The sequence below is a fragment of the Xyrauchen texanus genome, chromosome 33, assembly GCF_025860055.1.
Source record: "Xyrauchen texanus isolate HMW12.3.18 chromosome 33, RBS_HiC_50CHRs, whole genome shotgun sequence".
Classification (NCBI taxonomy): domain Eukaryota; kingdom Metazoa; phylum Chordata; class Actinopteri; order Cypriniformes; family Catostomidae; genus Xyrauchen; species Xyrauchen texanus.
In genome coordinates this window covers 28802506-28821172 of record NC_068308.1, presented here as the reverse complement: position 1 = coordinate 28821172, position 18667 = coordinate 28802506, and the positions used below count along the sequence as shown (strand labels likewise).

General features: G+C 35.6%; 2 protein-coding genes across 3 annotated transcripts in view; both read right to left on the bottom strand.

Annotated features, from left to right (window-relative positions):
* Window positions 1–2703: 2703 nt before the first annotated feature.
* On the bottom strand, window positions 2704–8355 carry LOC127626990 (hepatic leukemia factor-like). Of its 2 annotated transcripts, none has more exons than XM_052103169.1 (4): window positions 8106–8355; window positions 7033–7377; window positions 5302–5516; window positions 2704–4518 (listed from the first exon to the last, which is right to left on the bottom strand). In XM_052103169.1, exons 1-4 carry the CDS (start codon window positions 8212–8214, stop codon window positions 4300–4302), a joined length of 888 nt encoding a protein of 295 aa, XP_051959129.1. In that variant the 5' UTR covers window positions 8215–8355; the 3' UTR covers window positions 2704–4299. The 2 variants fall into 2 exon arrangements, with proteins under 2 accessions (XP_051959129.1, XP_051959130.1); XM_052103170.1 differs by having other exon boundaries at window positions 2705–4515.
* A 3257-nt stretch (window positions 8356–11612) lies between these two features.
* The window catches only part of LOC127626828 (syntaxin-binding protein 4-like), a 53346-nt gene continuing 46291 nt past the window's right edge, over window positions 11613–18667 (bottom strand). The window contains exons 21-22 of the mRNA XM_052102895.1: window positions 15937–15994; window positions 11613–13494 (exon numbers count right to left, since the gene is read on the bottom strand). Of these exons, the coding sequence (XP_051958855.1) occupies window positions 13386–13494; window positions 15937–15994 (167 nt within the window). The 3' untranslated portion in view covers window positions 11613–13385. The remainder of the gene's footprint in view (window positions 13495–15936; window positions 15995–18667) is intronic.

Sequence of the window (18667 nt, the reverse complement as noted above, 5' to 3'; positions counted from 1 at the left end):
CTCATTAATGCAATTATCTAATCAACCAATCACATGGCAGATGCTTCAATGCATTTAGGGGTGTGGTCTTGGTCAAGACAATCTCCTGAACTCCAAACTGAATGTCAGAATGGGAAAGAAAGGTGATTTAAGCAATTTTGAGCGTGGCATGGTTGTTGGTGGCAGACGGGCCGGTCTGAGTATTTCACAATCTGCTCAGTTACTGGGATTTTCACGCACAACCATTTCTAGGGTTTACAAAGAATGGTGTGAAAAGGAAAAACATCCAGTATGCGGCAGTCCTGTGGGCTGAAAATGCCTTGTTGATGCTAGAGGTCAGAGGAGAATAGGCCGACTGATTCAAGCTGATAGAAGAGCAACTTTGCCTGAAATAAACACTCGTTACAACCGAGGTATGCAGCAAAGCATTTGTGAAGCCACAACACGCACAACCTTGAGGCGGATGGGCTACAACAGCAGAAGACCCCACCGGCTACCACTCATCTCCACTACAAATAGGAAAAAGAGGCTACAATTTGCAAGAGCTCACCAAAATTGGACAGTTGAAGACTGGAAAAATGTTGCCTGGTCTGATGAGTCTCGAATTCTGTTGAGACATTCAGATGGTAGAGTCAGAATTTGGCGTAAACAGAATGAGAACATGGATCCATCATGCCTTGTTACCACTGTGCAGGCTGGTGGTGGTGGTGTAATGGTGTGGGGGATGTTTTCTTGGCACACTTTAGGCCCCTTAGTGCCAATTGGGCATCGTTTAAATGCCATGTTGTTTCTGACCATGTCCATCCCTTTATGGCCACCATGTACCCATCCTCTGATGGCTACTTCCAGCAGGATAATACACCATGTCACAAAGCTCGAATCATTTCAAATTGGTTTCTTGAACATGACAATGAGTTCACTGTACTAAAATGGCCCCCACAGTCACCAGATCTCAACCCAATAGAGCATCTTTGGGATGTGGTGGAACGGGAGCTTCGTGCCCTGGATGTGCATCCCACAAATCTCCATCAACTGCAAGATGCTATCCTATCAATATGGGCTAACATTTCTAAAGAATGCTTTCAGCACCTTGTTGAATCAATGCCACGTAGAATTAAGGCAGTTCTGAAGGCGAAAGGGGGTCAAACACAGTATTAGTATGGTGTTCCTAATAATCCTTTAGGTGAGTGTATATGTCCCGGGACTTCATTCTTTAGTAGGCTATATACAGAGACCAGTGTTGGGTAAGTTATTCAAAATCCACTACAAATGACTTATTACTTCTAGAAATGTAATCAGATTACTTTACTGATTACTTCAGTAAAAGTATGGATGTTATTAATAATTTTACTTTTAAGTTACTTTCTAAGTCACCTTTCCTATAAGTGTTTGATTTTCCACACAAATTCAAAATGTCTATTTCCTCATTTAATGTGTCACAACTTTCAGCAGTCACAGAAACACTAACAGACATACATATGAATTCATATTTGAAATGTATTATATATATATATATAAATATATATATATAAAATATATATATATATAATTTGCTAAAGTAATATATATATATATATATATATATATTACTTTAGCGCAAGTAATGTACTTAAAAGTAATATTTTTAAATGAAAGTCAGTAATTGTAATCTGATTACAATGCATTACATTTAAAATGTAATGCGTTAAATTAATTTTATGACAAAAAAGTTATTACATTTCAGTAACTAATTACTTTGTAATCGTATACACCCAGTGTTGGGTTACTCAATGTAATGCAATACAAATAACTAATTACTAATCTAAAATTGTAATCAGATTACTGATTCATCAAAAAGTAATCACATAACTAATTAATTTTAAATTGCTTTCTAAAACACTTCACAAGACAAGTTTTTCAGCTTAACAAATTTAAAATAATGTCTATTTTCCTCTGTTTATTGACTTGTTAGGGGGCACACACCCTTCAGCTGTCACAGAAATGCAAACAGATGTACATATTAAAGTAATTCATGTTTTAAATGTATTCTACATATATTAAATTATTTTAGAAATATGTCACAGTAGTAAAGAACAGTAATTCAAAGTAATTAACTTAATTGAAAGACATTAATCTGGACACAAATCTGATTACAATCATTTGAAAAGTATAGCACTACACTACGTTTATACTAAAACGTAATTATATTATAGTAATTAACATATAGAACCTAAATCAATATGGACATTACACATTCTAAGCACTAATAATGTTCCTGACACATGTCCCTTACATTCTTATATATATATATATATATACACAAAATACTTTGGTCTTTTATTTTTTTATTTAGTACTGCACTGAATAAGCTGCATGACAGATGTTTAAGTAAATTCCACAAAAAAAAATATTGAATGAAATTACCCAAATTATCCAGTTCAAAACAGGATAAGCGGTTGACGATGGATGGATGGATCCAGTTCAAAAGTTTCCTCACCTTTGGTGCCTTCTCCAGCATTAATGACAAACATCAGTAGTCTTTTGTAATGGTTGTGCATTTCATTTAAATTTAATTTATGTCTTGTGGAATATATGTAATACAGTATTTGTTAAGTCAAAGCTTAATCTGAGCAGTACTTGATAAAAAACAAAAGTAATTAAAAAAGAATTATCGACATCTTGCAGAATTTCATTTAAAATCTAAATGTACCTTTTCATTTTTTTAAATAGACCCCACAAATCTAAATGAAAAGCATCTAAAGCCTTTGCATGTTGTGGAATGAGTAGGATGATGGTCATTACTCATCCTCATACATATACTCATCACTCATTACATGCAAATGTCACCAGAAAACAGCATTTTAAAAGCTTTTATTTTTTCATCTAAACAGGAAAAGGAACCAAAAAAGGACCACATGAGACAACATATTGCAAGTATTTAAGTCAATTAATCATATGAAGAAAAATAATGTGTTAATATTTAAAACATGCTGCTATTTTATATATTTAATATAAAAGACAATTCTGTTTACTGAAATACACAATGAAACATTCTCAGATTCCGTGGCCGAGAACAGCGTTCTTTAACTATGTTTGTCAAACACACAATAATACCATATTTCATGATTGTGCATCACCACCATTACAAGAAAGGCATTGACAATATAACTTAAGTAACAACAATGGAAAAAAGAAAACAAGAAACGTCAACTATTTGTTTCCATGTTAATGCGCACACCAAAGTACCTGTGTATGTACAGAGAAATCTTAAAAAGGTTAAGAAAATATGGTCACATGTTCATAAGTGTTGTAATAATGCCCATACTGTAGAATTTAGAACTCTTTCATATAGTTTGATGCCTATATATATATATATATATATATATATATTTATATGCATTCATCAAATTATATTCAGAAATTCATATGAAAATACAGTAAAAAACAAGAATAGCTTTGTAAAAACATTTAATTTCAATATAACAATATAATCTTTTTGTATTTTATATAATTTGGTTTGTAGTAAAGAGTGATAGACTTAAAATACACCACACTTCTACTGTACATTCATTTCACAATTGACCAACAAAATGCAATGTACCCTCATTTGTATTAATCTACTCTAAATACCAGGTTGCCAAAACAGTGCTGTTTTTGCAAAAATGTCATTGCATTTTTTTCACTATGCTTTCCTTTGATCACAGTTAAAACTGTAAAGCAAGCTAAATGCAGAATAAATTATGTTCATGATCTCTGCTGAATAAGATGAAATTACTGCAACAGGCTTGTGGCTTCATACAAATATGTTAAGCTTTTTGAGATAAAGAACTATTTTAGTAATTAAAACTCTTATATCATTCATCTTGCTACATTCTGTTCTGTCTGTGAGAGTAATGTCTTTACAGAGACACAATACCTAAACACATCTGATGCCCTAAGTAGCTATGCACACTTTCATAGACAACACTATGGGTATGAGTCTTTAAAGTCTCCTAGCTCTGACTTTACTGCTTAATTACACCAAATCAAGGCAAAACGCATGTGTTATAAGGACAAGTGAAATGCTACCGCACACTGAAATGTAAGTAGTACTGTATGTCCTAATGAGAAACACGATCAGCAAACAGTAATGAGTTTGTTTACAATAACAAATAGAAAGCAGGTAGTTCTCTATAAGATGTATAAAATAAACACATGGCATGGCGAAACATTTTCTACCTTCTAAGGTGCCAAGAACAGACTGATGTGAGGGCTGGTTTAACAACAGGCCAAATGGACCTTAACCAAAGAATATTGTCCTTCAAACTGGAAGGGCACGGGAACCTCAGGGGCCCCAGGGCCTCACAGGGGGCCGTGCTTAGCTTCATACTTTGTTAGGATATTTTTACAACGCCCCAGCTCTTTCCGCAGGTCAGCAACCTCCTGTCTGAGTGCCGCGTTCTCTTTTTCCAGGAAACCAGCCCGGATTGCAATCTGATTTTCCTTAAGGCGGCGAGCGTCCCGTGACCTCTTGGCAGCCATGTTGTTCTTTCTGCGCCTTGCCCAGTATTTGTCATCCTGCTCAAATATGCAGAATAAAGGGGTGGGGTAGAGATGAGGGAGCCCAATTACATTGTGCCAAGATTACCCTGATCGCTATTCGGTGCTTTATGCCTAACCAGAATATGCCACAACTGTAACACTCTCGTTATTATATTTTATGTTCAAAGTTAATTTGATAGTTCACACAAAAATGATTATTCTGTCATATTTTACTCAGATATGTTGTTCCAAATCCAACTTTCTATCTTTCTTGGAACATACTAGGAGATGTTAGGCAGAATGTTAGTCTCAGTCACGGCTACCATTCTTCCTAACATCTCCTATTATATTGTATGTAATTATATCTAACAACAGCATTTAATTTATATTCACAATATAGAAATGGCCTCCTATTCCTTATTGCTTAAGGCACCCTGCTTAGTTATGATAGGCAGGTCAAGCTAAAACTGTCGTCATTGTGACGACAAGTTTTCTGACGCATTCACTGTTGTGCAATCAGCTTTGAGAAATTTACTACACTACAAAGCTGGGGAGGGATCCACTTTTATTTGAAAAAAAATAAAAATAAAAATGACAAATCCTTTAATCCTAAACCCAGCAGAACTGGCGTGATACCAGGAAAAGGAAGATCACGTGGACCTGGTTGCCTAACGATGAATGAATAGACATAAGCTTCTTTGCAAAAGCCTGGAGCCCAGCTTGTCAATGGTGAAGGGTGAATTTTGGGGACAAGTAAAATGTCTATATACAATGTCTTCATGCCCAGGTAGGCTATTAACAGAAGAACTAGCCTCAAATTACCTTCATATCATCAGGAATGAAGATTTTGCGTGCTTTCTTGATCATAGGTTGAGGCTTCAGCTCCTCTTCTGAGAACTTGTGTTTTCTTGGGTTGAAAACATCCTGGCCAGGTACGCTGGACAGAGCCAGGTCTGCTGGATCAGGCTCATAGCTCATTGGTATCTCAATGGTCTCCGGATCTATTGGGCTTGGCGTGTCACGTGACACAGGCAAAACTGTGGGAGAAAAAAATATATATTTCTGAAATGATTGGTGGTGTTTGAATTTCACACACTTAATGGAAGGGCTGTCATGACTACTTTAAACCACTAGGTGGTGTACCAGACATTGATAATCCTAACTACAACTCATCAGTCTTCTTTCAGTCACATAAGCAATACAAAATGCTTAACTGAGCAAATGCAAATGAGTTTAGTTTTGTTTAATTATTTTTCCAGATTCTTCCCAGAATGTCTGGAAAGCGTTTTATGTTATGACATTTTAACAAACATAACTTTGTATGTGGCAGTGATCACTTTTATAACTATTTGAAAGACCACATTATTCAAATTATCATAATTTACCATTTAAATTGTATTTAATTTTAAGAACCTAAATATTTTTTCATCCACCTAACCAATTAAGATCTTGAAGAATATTGCTATACAAACACAGGAAACATCCTTGGAAGAAAAACATATCCTAATTCTGTAATTAATTGTTTGGCCTAATTGTTTAATTATTTTCCTTTATATAAAATCCATGATTTCAAAATTATAAAAATATATTTATGAAATTCCTATATAGGACATTTCAAAAGTCTTCCATATATGAATGTTGCGCTTTGAATGCTCAGACTAGGAAAATGATCCGCTGTTTTGACTGGATGCAAATTGTGGAAAATACTATTAAAGGGTTGTTAAAGAGACAAAGGCAGTGGTCAAGTTTGAGATTTAGAGGCTTTAAACCTCTAAAAGCTTGTTTAGGCAAGGAAAATTTGGCATGTAATTAAAAAAATTTCTAAATCACAACTTTTCAAAGGTAAATGCATAGAGTATTTATTCCTGCGAAAAAAGACAAGCTGGCATGTTTGACCACTTTATTTGACCACTTGAACTACTTAATTCAACTAAATTAAATTTGACCCAGGAAGACTGTTACATGTTCATGTATTGGAAAAACAAATTTCAAGAACAAAAATATCTGAAAAATTAAAAGTTCCAAACATTTAAAAGTTCCAAACATTTAATTTTAATGGTGCTATAATTTTAGATTTTCAGGTAATTAGAAAATCATACAGACTAGAGCTTTTTGCAAGTCACTAGATGGCTACTTTTATAATCTTACATATGTGTCATATGTATCATATTTTTGAATCTCATCATCTGCTAGTTTTCATACTCTGACTTGCTTATCCATAACTTTGTTTTTGGAAATAAAATTAGAATAGAATAGTATTTCAAAGCATAGAACAGAGTAATCATATGTCGATGGCTGACAATTCACATTAATATATAAGTTCCTGAGCCAACATACCATTTGAAATACACTGATGGAAACTATGCTCCTTAGTTCCACACACACACTCAAACAAAAATGCATTCACTGTCTCCTATTTACCATCCACACACTGTCATATTTAGACATTGACAAATGACCCAGCTTAACATCTTTTCAGATGGTTGTTTTTACGGGAAACAGGCAAACAACTGGGCCAAGATGTGAAACCATGGGACACAGAAACTGTTTTACCTGGTCTGCCTGGGCTGTGGTGGCAGTCGTGAGGCACCATGCCTGTGTGGACAGAGGTGATGGCCCGGTTGCTGAGGTCCATGACTGAGAGGGGGTCCTGTGGCATGGAAGCCTGCTGCTGTTGTTGCTGCTGTTGCTGGTGATGGAGGCTTTGGTCATGTTGTGTGGGACTGGATGGGAGGCCATTTTCATAAAGGAACTCGTCAAGGTCCATATACTCCAATTGAAAGCTATTCCCATCATAAGGCAATGTTTTATCCCAAAGTGTTGGCCCCAAGAAAGCTGATTGTGGAGGGTTCCCCTCTTCATCCAACTTTTTCACCTTCTCTCTTTCCTTTCCATAACCTGAAAGAATATAAACCACACTGTCAAATCAAAATATCATTTAAATAGACTGAATTGACTACAGCAAGTTACCCCCAACAAAAGTAGACTGTAAAAAGTGGTAACCTGCAATTGATACCTTATGAGCCATTTCTACCTGATCTTAGCCTTAAAAAGAGATTTATTTCTAAAACTTAAGTTTTAAGGTTGATTCAGTGATGTTAAATTAAAAATTGTTGATATCATTTCTTAGGTTAACATATTTTTCAGTGTAGCTTTAAAGGTGAAACCAAAAAGAAATAACTCCACTTTTAACAGTGCATTTAACACATTTCACCGTGCATTAGTAAATTACTGTTAATACTTCATGATCCAACATAATCCAAGCAGTTTTTATAAAGTTTTTATATTTTTTACTAGTTATTAATTATGTAATAATGATGTTATTACATTTTCCATATTTTTTTTATGTGGTCATTATTCTGAGAGAATTTTTAAATTGCATCTCAGCTATGTGATGTCTCCAATGAAAAAAAAAAAAGAGACACTATTACGATGGAACAGCACAAAAAGTTTCACTTCCAAAAAAAAAAAAAAATAAAATAAATTAAAATAGCTATTAATTAAGTAGAGAGTATTAGTATAACAGGAATCATCTGACTGACAGCTCCTTTAAATCAAAGTTAACAAAACAGTTAACAGTTCCCCCATACGTTCAAAACTAATACAAATTAAAAGCTTTAAATCACCTTCATCTTGGTGCAAAGGTAGTTTCATGGGTTTTTCCAGGAGTGCCTTCAAAACGCCGTTAGTTTGCGCAGGTAGGAAAGCTGGATTCATGGTGAGCGGTCTGGACATAATCGCTCTTACTCCGTGCAAATATTATTTTAAAAAGTGAAGTTAAATTAGAGGCAATATATAATACGGAGAAGTGAAGTGAGACTATTCTCTACTGCACCGGCAAATGCAGCTTGATGTGCGTGTGTGAGTGTGTGGATGGTTTTGCTTTGGGGAAGAAATGTGATGATCATGACCATGTGTGAAGACTGATGTGTGTGACGTCAAACAGTAAGAGGCGGGGCTATCTGGACTGATTTTCGCACCTCTAGCAGTTTAGAGTCGCATATAGGTGTTTCTGCATGAAATTCAACTTCCCAACTATTTAGCAAATGCTTTATTAAAATATTTGCTTAGTTTACCAGATAATAGCTACAGCATATTGTACAGTATCTACAGTATGCTAACGCATGAATCTGTCCATGAAAGTGACGTTACCATCAAATGCATTACACGCGGTGGAAAAATCTAAAGTTTACTGTCAAATAAAGGGGCGTGGCGTGGCTTTGGCTGAACTGAGCTGAACTGAGAGAGTGACCCAGCTTTGCTTTAATTTATATTTACAGTATATAGTTTATATGTCCATGTATATGCTGCAATCTTGATTGTTTTTGCGTTTTCATAATTTTAATCAAGTTATTATAATATAACATATTTGAAATCATTTTAAGTAACCTTGAGGCCCCTAACTCGTTTAGAACACTGTATCAATCTAAACAGCAAAAGAAATACTTCAAGCATATAAAGTTATCAAACACAGTTTGGTCTGCCATATACAAGCAGAAGATGCCATCAACAGAACAATCTTGAAAAAATATGCAAATAAAATGAAAACTATAGCCAAATAGAGTTTTAAAGGGATAGTTCACCCAAAAATGAAAGTTATCTCGTCATTTATTGACCCTCTCGTCATTTATTTACCCTCATGCCATCCCAGACGTGCATGTCTTTCTTTCTTCTGCAGAACTCAAAGATTTTTAGAAGAAAATCTCAGCTCTGTTGGTCCAGACAATGCAAGTGAATGGTGACCAGACCTCTGAAGCTCCAGAAATCACATAAAGGCCACATAAAAGTTATGCATACAACTCCAGTGGTATAATCCATATCTTCAGAAGTGATAAGATGTGTCTGAGAAACCGATCAAAAGAGCACAACAGTGCCCGCCCACTTTTTCTGGGTTCTGGAAGTATTTTCCCCATTAATTTCTTCCATAGACTTTTCATAAAATCCTTCATAAAAGAGTTGTAAGCCATGAGCCAAACCAACCAGCTCCGAGGTGAATCGCAACATCACAAACTTTGTTTAAAGGGAAAAAAAGTAATGCGAGTGGGTGGTCACTCTGAAGCACATTTTGCAGGTTTCGTTGTCCATTGTTCTCTGATTGGTGGATCTTTCTCTGTTGTACCATGGATAATGTAATTGTTTACCATTCATTCTGCAATCAAACACAATTTTTAAACAATGTAGTTGAAAAAAATGCAGATGGATGGCTTCAACGGAAGCATATACCATCAATGAACCTTGTAGCTCACGGTATGACTGTCTTTAAAAATGTATGTTATTATTGAAAATAAATTTTTCTATGGGATAAATAAATGGGATTTTTCTTCCGAAGCCAGACTGTTGTGCTCTATATTTAAATCCTTTTTTCCCCATAAGTTTCATTTTCACTTTACAAATGTGAAGAAATGTGAAAGTGTAGAGTTATAGTATAGAACATTTATCTGTTTATCGCCCACACTTATTATATCGCTTCTGAAGATATTTAACCACTGGAGACATATGGATTACTTTTACATGGCCATTATGTGATTTTTGAAAATTCAAACGTCTGGTCACCATTCAATGCATTGTAAAGACAAACAGATCTGTAATATTTTTGTAAAAAACTTTGTTTGTGTTCTACAGAAGAAAGAATGTCATAGACATCTGGGATGGTATGAAGGGGAGTAAATGATGTGAGAATTTTCATTTTTGGGTGAACTATCCCTTTAATGATGAGACGCATATTCATCAAGTTTCAGTACAATTTAATGGCAATTTTAAGGTATTTTGACATTAATAAAGGTAGCCAGTGAATCAGTACTAATTGCATTTGAAAAGTCTAAAATCTATGTGCATGGAAGGGAGATTTAAATTAATCTTGAAATAAATCTATATTTACTGTAGTCTGTAATTTATTTATTTGCTCAAAAGATGTTTATAAGTTTATAAGCTATTGTAAAACCAATCTATATCTAGTATCACATAATTCTGCTCATTTTATATATGTGTAGGCATACATCAGGTGCAGACAGGTGTGACCTACTGTTTCCAAGAGAACTCAGACCAAAGCTTAAACGCCATGTGAACATACTTGAAATGTGAAAAATTAAATAAAAAAATAAATAAAAAGAACTCTCATCAAAGCAAGATGGTATGGCATATCTTTAGCTGTTCCAGTCATCTGTTTTGCTAATACACTTTATTTGGAGCTACCACCCTTGCCATTCTGTCATACTGAGTTTTGGCCTCCAAATGCATTTAGAACAGGTATTGGTTATTATTTCAAAATACTTTGATACTTTAATATAAGATTAAATAAATTATGAACTTTACAATTCAAATATATTTCATATACTTGGTTTTAAATTGTCACAACAGACTAATGTACAGTAATGGATGGGAAATTTGAGTAAATTGTCTGTAATTTTCTAAAAAACCATGCCGAGCATGAAAAAGGAAAATAGATTTTTCTATCAGAGTCCTATAGAACTGCTCTTTTTTACGTTTTTGTTACCTTGGCAACTGGTTGCTAAAGCAATCAGATGTGACGTTCCTTGCAGAAAAGTAGGCCACGACTGGCCACTCCTCTAATTTAGAACAACTAAACCACATGTTGTAACATGTGTCTGACAAATTGGAAACAGGATGGATTGCAACTAGTTAGATGGCAGGCAGGCCTACACAATAACTACTCTGAAATGAATAATTAATGGTCTTTAGTTGTACAAGACCACATGCTGTACCAAAACTCGTTAATGATGTGTATGCTATTCATTCCTTAATTATGCTTATAAGCCTCTTGGCAATCCTAGAGGAGCATCAGGTGTAGATTGACATCATCAAATTGCTAATTCTATTGATCTTGAAGCACAGAAAAGAGATTTCCAAAAGAAATTAATATGCTTCAGAATAGAGTATATTTCCTTATCAGTGGTGTTTGGGATGACTGGATGAATGGATGAGCATATAAACATTTATGTGATTTTAAATTCCTGCAAACGACTCTATAAATAACAGTACCTGCTATGGAGAGAAAAATCAATATTTCTTCCCTATGGCGATAACAGTGTGAGAAGTGCACACTCAGCCTGAAATAGACACACACAGCTAATAGTCTTTCAAAATGCAAAAATGTGGTTAATTTACATGGATTTTTAACAGTTGATCTTTATTAGAACTGCAAAAAGTGCATTCATAAGGAAACACATCTATCTTCATGAACTACTGTATAAGAGAACTCTGAGGCTAATTACATGCCGTCAGAGTGAATTCACAACAGGGAAAATGTGCTATGTAGTGTCATTTTCCAAAGAAATTGTACATATAAGGCCTAGGGTACAACACTAAAACTGTCACATTGCTAATGGAAACAGCAAACTAATTGCACAAGCAAGAGAATACACTTTCACAATTAGGCAACCTTGCATAATAGCCTAACTAGAAACATGACAAAGGATAACAGCAGAATTAAAATGCATTGTTGAATGAAAAACTATTACTTTATAGCAAATGTTATATTGCATTGCCTTGCTATGCAAGAACTTTCTCAGAGCTCAGAGGTGATTTTAAGAACAAAAGTAAAAAAAATCTTGTTTCAACAAATCTATGCCTGAAAAAATACTTTCAGAAAGTGGATCAAAGACAAATCTAATGGACATTTCAAAAGCAGTCCATCCTGGTTAATGCACTGTGTCCTTCCAAAGTTTATTCCTGATTTACCAAAGAGGGCACGTCCTTTAACTTCAAACATTTCCATTATGTTTGACTTATTCTAAATGTCGGAAAACAGATTGGTCCCGTCCATTGTTTTGTCAAGGAACAGAACAGAAAGAGAATAGTGTACAACATGAGAGGAAATTCCTAAAATGTGAGAAAACAGTGGACAGACAGAAAAACAAGGAAAAACTCAAATGAATGTGAATTCATGACCTATCAAAGAGCCTTGGCCACAAGTAGTTCAATGTAAGGAGAATAAGGATTTGGAGTATCGGTTTATTGATGATTTTTAAATATGATTGCTGAGAGTTTTTATAAAAAATCATGTTACTGTATGTCTTGTTTTCGAGTTCAAATATCTAAACATCCTTGAACCCAGATAAACTGATCTGCAAAGCAAAATGTGTAAGATTTGTAAGAATGTGCTTGTTTCAGTTGGAGAAAGAAAACTTTAATTTTTTATTAAGTTAATTTTTCTTACCCCATTGATAGTTTTAAACATAAACCTCACTAAATGTTCTTCAATTTCTCTTTTCTGCAATAAGTACACTGCAATATCACCTTGCATTCTATATCTATCTATCTATCTAATATAATGTACATACACCGAAACAGCCCATCTGGCACCAACAAACATTCATGCGATTATCTAATCAGCCAATCGTGTGGCAGGATTGCAGCGCATAAAATCATGCAGATACAGGTCAGGAGCTTCATTTAATGTTCACATCAACCATCAGAATGAGGGAAAAATGTGATCTCAGTGATTTGGTCCGTGGCATGATTGTTGGTGACAGATGGGCTGGTCTGAGTATTTCTGTAACTGCTGATCTCCTGGGATTTTCATGGACAACAGTCTCTACAGTTTACTCAGAATGGTGCCAAAAACAAAAACATCCAGTGAGAGGCAGTTCTATGGATGAAAATGCTATGTTGATGCGAGAGGTCAACGGAGAATGGCCAGACTGGTTCAAACTGACAAAGTCTACGGTAACCACTCTGTACAATTGTGGTGAGAAGAATAGCATCTTAGAATGCTATTCTGAGATGCGCTGTTTTGCCGACACGAGGGGGATCTACACAATATGAAGCAGGTCGTTTTATTGTTGTGGCTGATCGGTGTATATATGTGTTTTTTTTTTTGTTTCGTTTTTTGACCAAACGTTTTGGCAGAAAGTAACTGGATAGTGCAGACAGTCTTCAGCCTTCGTCTAAGTTGTGGACTCGGGGGAGTTCAGGGTTTGGTCATTTATTCCTGGTTCCATCAGACCCAAAGAGCTCATTACAGGGTGTGTCCATGATGTTGTTTGGGTAACATGACTGCAGGAAAAAAGAAATATTACATTCATAAAGGATATCACCAAACGGGAAATATCTTGATTAATAATGATGCACATACACATATTGTACAAATGTGCAGAGTAAATTTGTTCTGGTGCTGGTGTGGTGGAGAAGACTGGACTAATGGGTGTTTCATGTGACTTCAAAGCTCTTAATGTTTCAACTTGGCTGTTTTAAAAAAAGGAATATTTTCGTGTGACGTGTGGATTTCTTTCTTGTCTCTAGAGATCAATAGGTTTCACAATTTTTGTCAGACATTACCAATTATGGCAATGACAACATGAACATGGTTTCAAACCAAAGCAGCAACATTGTGTAAAATTTTGTTTCAGGATTCAAGTGCTTGTGGTCTTTTTCAATATGTTCATGTACCTATAGAGAACACAGAACCGTTTTCCATCAAACTTTCATGTGTGTATTTGCCTCATATATCTGTTTATGCCACATACAGTATGCACTTAGAGCCTCTTAAAACATGAGAACTATGCTTTTAACTTTTAATTAAGCGTGCAAAAACAAAGGAACTTTTGGTATCTTCTGTTTGTTTGGCCACGTCCACATTGATCCATTTTCAGTATCCTAATATCATCGTTTCAGGGCATAGCACTTTTCCAAGCTAATCCCACACTAAGTCCAAATGGTGGATTTGTATAGACTCTTCTTTGTGTTTTGTTACTTTGGGCTGATTGAGCGACCATCCAGCCAATCACAGGTGAGTTTCATGAGTTTCAAGAGTCTTCATTAAGTTATGCTTTTTTCATTATTTTTGTGAAGTAACAGTTTGATTGCTTGTTTTTGCCAATTTAAGCAGATTACTAGATGTGTGTTAAATATATAAAGCTATTTTTAATATCAGCTCCTGTCTTTTACCTCTATGTTGGTGTAGGAAAAAAGATAGATCTGCTATGTTCTTAGAATGCTTTCATTTCTTTTCATTTCATATCTAACACTTGCATTTTTTGAAGTGAATGGATACTGTATGTTGACGTTTTTTTATACATGAAAACGTACAGACGTTATTGAAACTCATTATAATTATTATAAGACTATGACTGTTGTCTTTTGATAAAAGTCATGCTCAGCAGCTCACAAACTGTATGGAAATGATTTATTTGCTTTGTTCTTATAAGTCTTAAAACCTATACTAAATTCTCTTTGTAGGTCTATAGACAAACAAATTTAAATTAAAAATTTCTTTTGATCATTGATAAACTGAACTATTTTCACACAAGACACTCATTTGTCACCACCTTCTGGCATCACCAGAAATGGTCACTGAATCATTAAATGGATCTGAACAAATTTTGGTGAACCTAGTCAAAACACTCGAGCCACTTGCATACATTTAAATTCCACAATGCACAAGCAGAGAGTAAAAAATAAAATTGCACATGCATAATTGTCAGAATAATTTATTCAGGACCAACTTGTCTTTAATTGTCATGTGTGAATCAGAAGCAAGTATTCCACAAGACACCCTTTATTTTTGCAGCTAATTTAGCAAATTTTGCAGTTATTTTGCAATACTATAATCTTTAAAGTACTACAAATATTAAAAGTAAATTATATGAATATATTATTATAATACTTCTATCATACTTGCTTATTAATATATTCTGTAATATATTAAAGGCATACTGTTCAAATTGGCGGAAGAGACTGCGGTTTCTATAGTGAAAGACACTTGTGCGCCAGCTACCGCAAAATAGGGAGGAATACCCCTGCTTGGATGGCTATTTTTCCACTGAGAAAATAGGATGAATTTCACTAAAACATTATCTTCAGAAAGCTGACTAACAGACTACAGCATCATCAACAGGTGATCGCACACACTCTCTCTCTCTCACTCTCTCTCTCTCTCTGTCACACACAGACATACATCCTTGTTTCTCCAATAGCATGTTAGAAACAGCCTAAGCCGTGATACTAGAAGTTCTAAAGTGATGTTTTTGAGAGGCTTTGTCACATCATTTGTTTTGAACCAGCAACGGCAGATTCTGATCCGTGGCTTAAGAAAGTAGTTCCATGCACAAATGCGTTTTTTTATGACCCAACTAAATTTTTCTTTTTTTAAATTAACTTTTTTAATTGAACTGTTGTATATAAGCAATATCACACTTGAAATTGTGCTATATGGCCCTAAATCAGCACTGCTGTAATTACCTACGGCACTCGATCTGTGGCCTCGTGCCTGTGGCCGAATCACAGCAGTGCTGATGTAGGGCCATATCGCACTTTTGCTCTTGTGATATTGCATCATTATAAATTGGCTATATTGATTGTGGAATATTGTTGTGATGATGTCACAACCAGCCCAGTTTGCTTTTAGGTAGACAAAAACGCTGTTCCGGTGTGTATGTGACTTTTTTTTTTGCCATTTCTTTTCAGCTCATTTTAACATGTCTCATGCTTCTGACTCACTTTATGTAGTACTTCACTCCATCTGCAGTGTACGCTTCATCCCAGCCATAAGGTAAACCTGTGAATAAAAAAATCAGCAAAGAAAACAACAAAATTTACTCTACATGAGGACAACACTATCATCATTGGAATTGTGAACATCTCCAGTTACACATGTAACCTCGGTTCCCTGAGATGAAGGGAACGAGGTGTTTATAGTAAGCACTATGGGGACTGATCTTCACACAACCTTGTTGAAACCCTTATACAATCACGCCAATGGTAATGGTGTCTGAGCCCTAACCCTTTAGGCGTGCAGATGGCCTATATAAGTAGGTGCTCAGTCCCCAATTCTTCAGAGTTTCATAATAAGAGTGACTCACACTTGTCCCTCAGTCAGAAAATTCTGAAGTTGTAGGGTGGCCAGCTTTCGCGATGTCTCGTTCCTTTCATCTAAGGGAACCAAGGTTACATGTGTAACCGGATACGTTATGTTTTGATTCAGTTCGCTTGACTGAATCATGAGGTACAATATCCCATCATGCCGCACTACGTGACTTTACACTCTCAAAGTTATAACACTAAATAGAGATATTCATAAGGAGTCACAGGCTGATGACTTAAGACACATTAAATTATATATGAATAGTCTCACATGGCTGATGCCAGATCTAAATGATTGTAGTCTGGGATCTATATGAACCATATAGATATACACAGTATGGATTATTAACCCTCTCACAACAAGGTTGAGAAAGTAGTTTTTATTTCTTATGGGAGTTTTTTTAATGGCCGATGCCTATATCCAGAGAGCAGGGTAGCCAATAGGACGATACAATGCCTATATACAATAGAGTATCAAACAATTTAATATAGTAAATAACAAACATTAAATTGCTAAAACATATTCAATATTTAATCAATTTCACACAAAACTTTAACTTTGTATTAAAGAATAAAAAATTATATTGTATTTTAAATGATAGACAGCAGTTTCTTCTGAATTCTGTTTAGTCATCAACCTTTAGTAATTTATATGCACATAAAGAAATTGTTAATATATTAGGAAGAAGGAAATAACAGTACACGCAGCAGTCCATCAACCATGGATAGCATGTCCACGTTAGCGATCACATTTACTCAAAAAAACATTGAATCAAACCAATTGTACATGCAGTGCACAGCGAATAAAACATTTACATATAACACACGTGAAGCACTTTTACCTTGAAATGCACCAGAGACTATTTAGCAGAAAAGGGTCACTTCTATTAAAAATTAATGGGAGAATTTACAATGCCCAACTGCAGTCAAAGGTCAATGAATCTAGATTGGAAGTCCCGCCTCACAGGTAAAAGAGCCAATCAACTTTTAGATACAGACATCACCCTTCAATCAAGTCGAGAACGAGCATACACATTAGATATAAAAGCTGTGAAAATTGCATTTTTTAAGTAATTTGAGGTAAAGAAGCACCATTAAAAAAAAAAAAGACTTGTTGCACTCACACGCTCGTGCGGCTCCAGCGATCAGCAGCAATATCCTAACCTGCTTGGACTGTGAACACAGACCATCACCAATTTGTGAATCAGAGAAACCTTTTATCTTGATCCTGAAGTTTTGATTCTGGCTGATAGAATAGGTGCACCAGAGGAAGATATTAAATGAGCGCTCGACAGGAAGATTTTTGTGAGGTTCGTGAATTACACCTGTTTAAACGAGATGTCTGCATATTTGCAAACGGTATCAAGTCAAGTCAAGTGGTTTTTATTGTCGTTTCAACCATATACAGTTAGTACAGTACACAGCAAAACGAGACAACGTTCCTCCAGGACCATGGTGCTACATAAAAACAACAAAGGACCAACACAGGACCACATGAGACAACACAACGAAATAAAATACCTATATAAAAAAAACCTACATATACCTATATAAAGTGCACGTGCAAACATGTGCAAAAAGTACAGGACAGTACAACAAATTTCTGACAATGAACAGGACAATAGACAGTGCAGCACCGACCAGTACTCAGTAGTGCAAAAAGATGACAGTTTCTAAAATGTAAACATAACATACTATGAGATAATGTTCTATGCACATAGCAGTTATTGAGGTAGCAGACAGTTATAAAGTGACAGTAATTAAAGTGCAACTCAGGACACGTGTGTGTGTGTCAAACCAGTCTCTGAGTATTGAGGAGTCTGATGGCTTGGGGGAAGAAGCTGTTACACAGTCTGGCCGTGAGGGCCCGAATGCTTCGGTACCTCCTGCCAGACGGGAGGAGGGTAAAGAGTTTGTGTGAGGGGTGTGTGGGGTCGTCCACAATGCTGGTTGCGGTATATAATACAAGTTATATTTGTAGGATTATCCATGAACAAAGCCATCAAATGAACACAACAACGCATTCCATGGATCAGAGAGATCCCCCACCGAGCCATTTTAGAGGGTCATAAATCTCATTCAAGGTGCCTAAACTGCAATTAAGACCATCTCTGCAAAGAGGCCCCTGGGTCCAGGGGTCACAAGCAATAAAAGACAGAGAACACACTCCCTGGAATTCCCAAGAAAGACTCAGAACACACTCTGTTTTGTCCTCCGATATAAACCAATTTGTTACACAGACTCATCAGATCATGAGACATCATGATTAGTATCCTGCAAACAGCAGCTAAAAGGGAATCCATGAACCCAGTACTTGTGATTTAACCCAATAAAATATACACCATACCTAGACTTGCTAGATAATTCA

Coding starts and splice junctions, on each gene's coding strand:
- LOC127626990 (XM_052103169.1), bottom strand. CDS start 8,214: ATGTCCAGACCGCTCACCATGAATCCAGCTTTCCTACCTGCGCAAACT. Junction 5,517..7,032: donor CCACAGCCCAGGCAGACCAG/GTAAAACAGTTT, acceptor TTTCTCCCACAG/TTTTGCCTGTGTCACGTGAC. Junction 4,519..5,301: donor TCATTCCTGATGATATGAAG/GTAATTTGAGGC, acceptor TGCATATTTGAG/CAGGATGACAAATACTGGGC.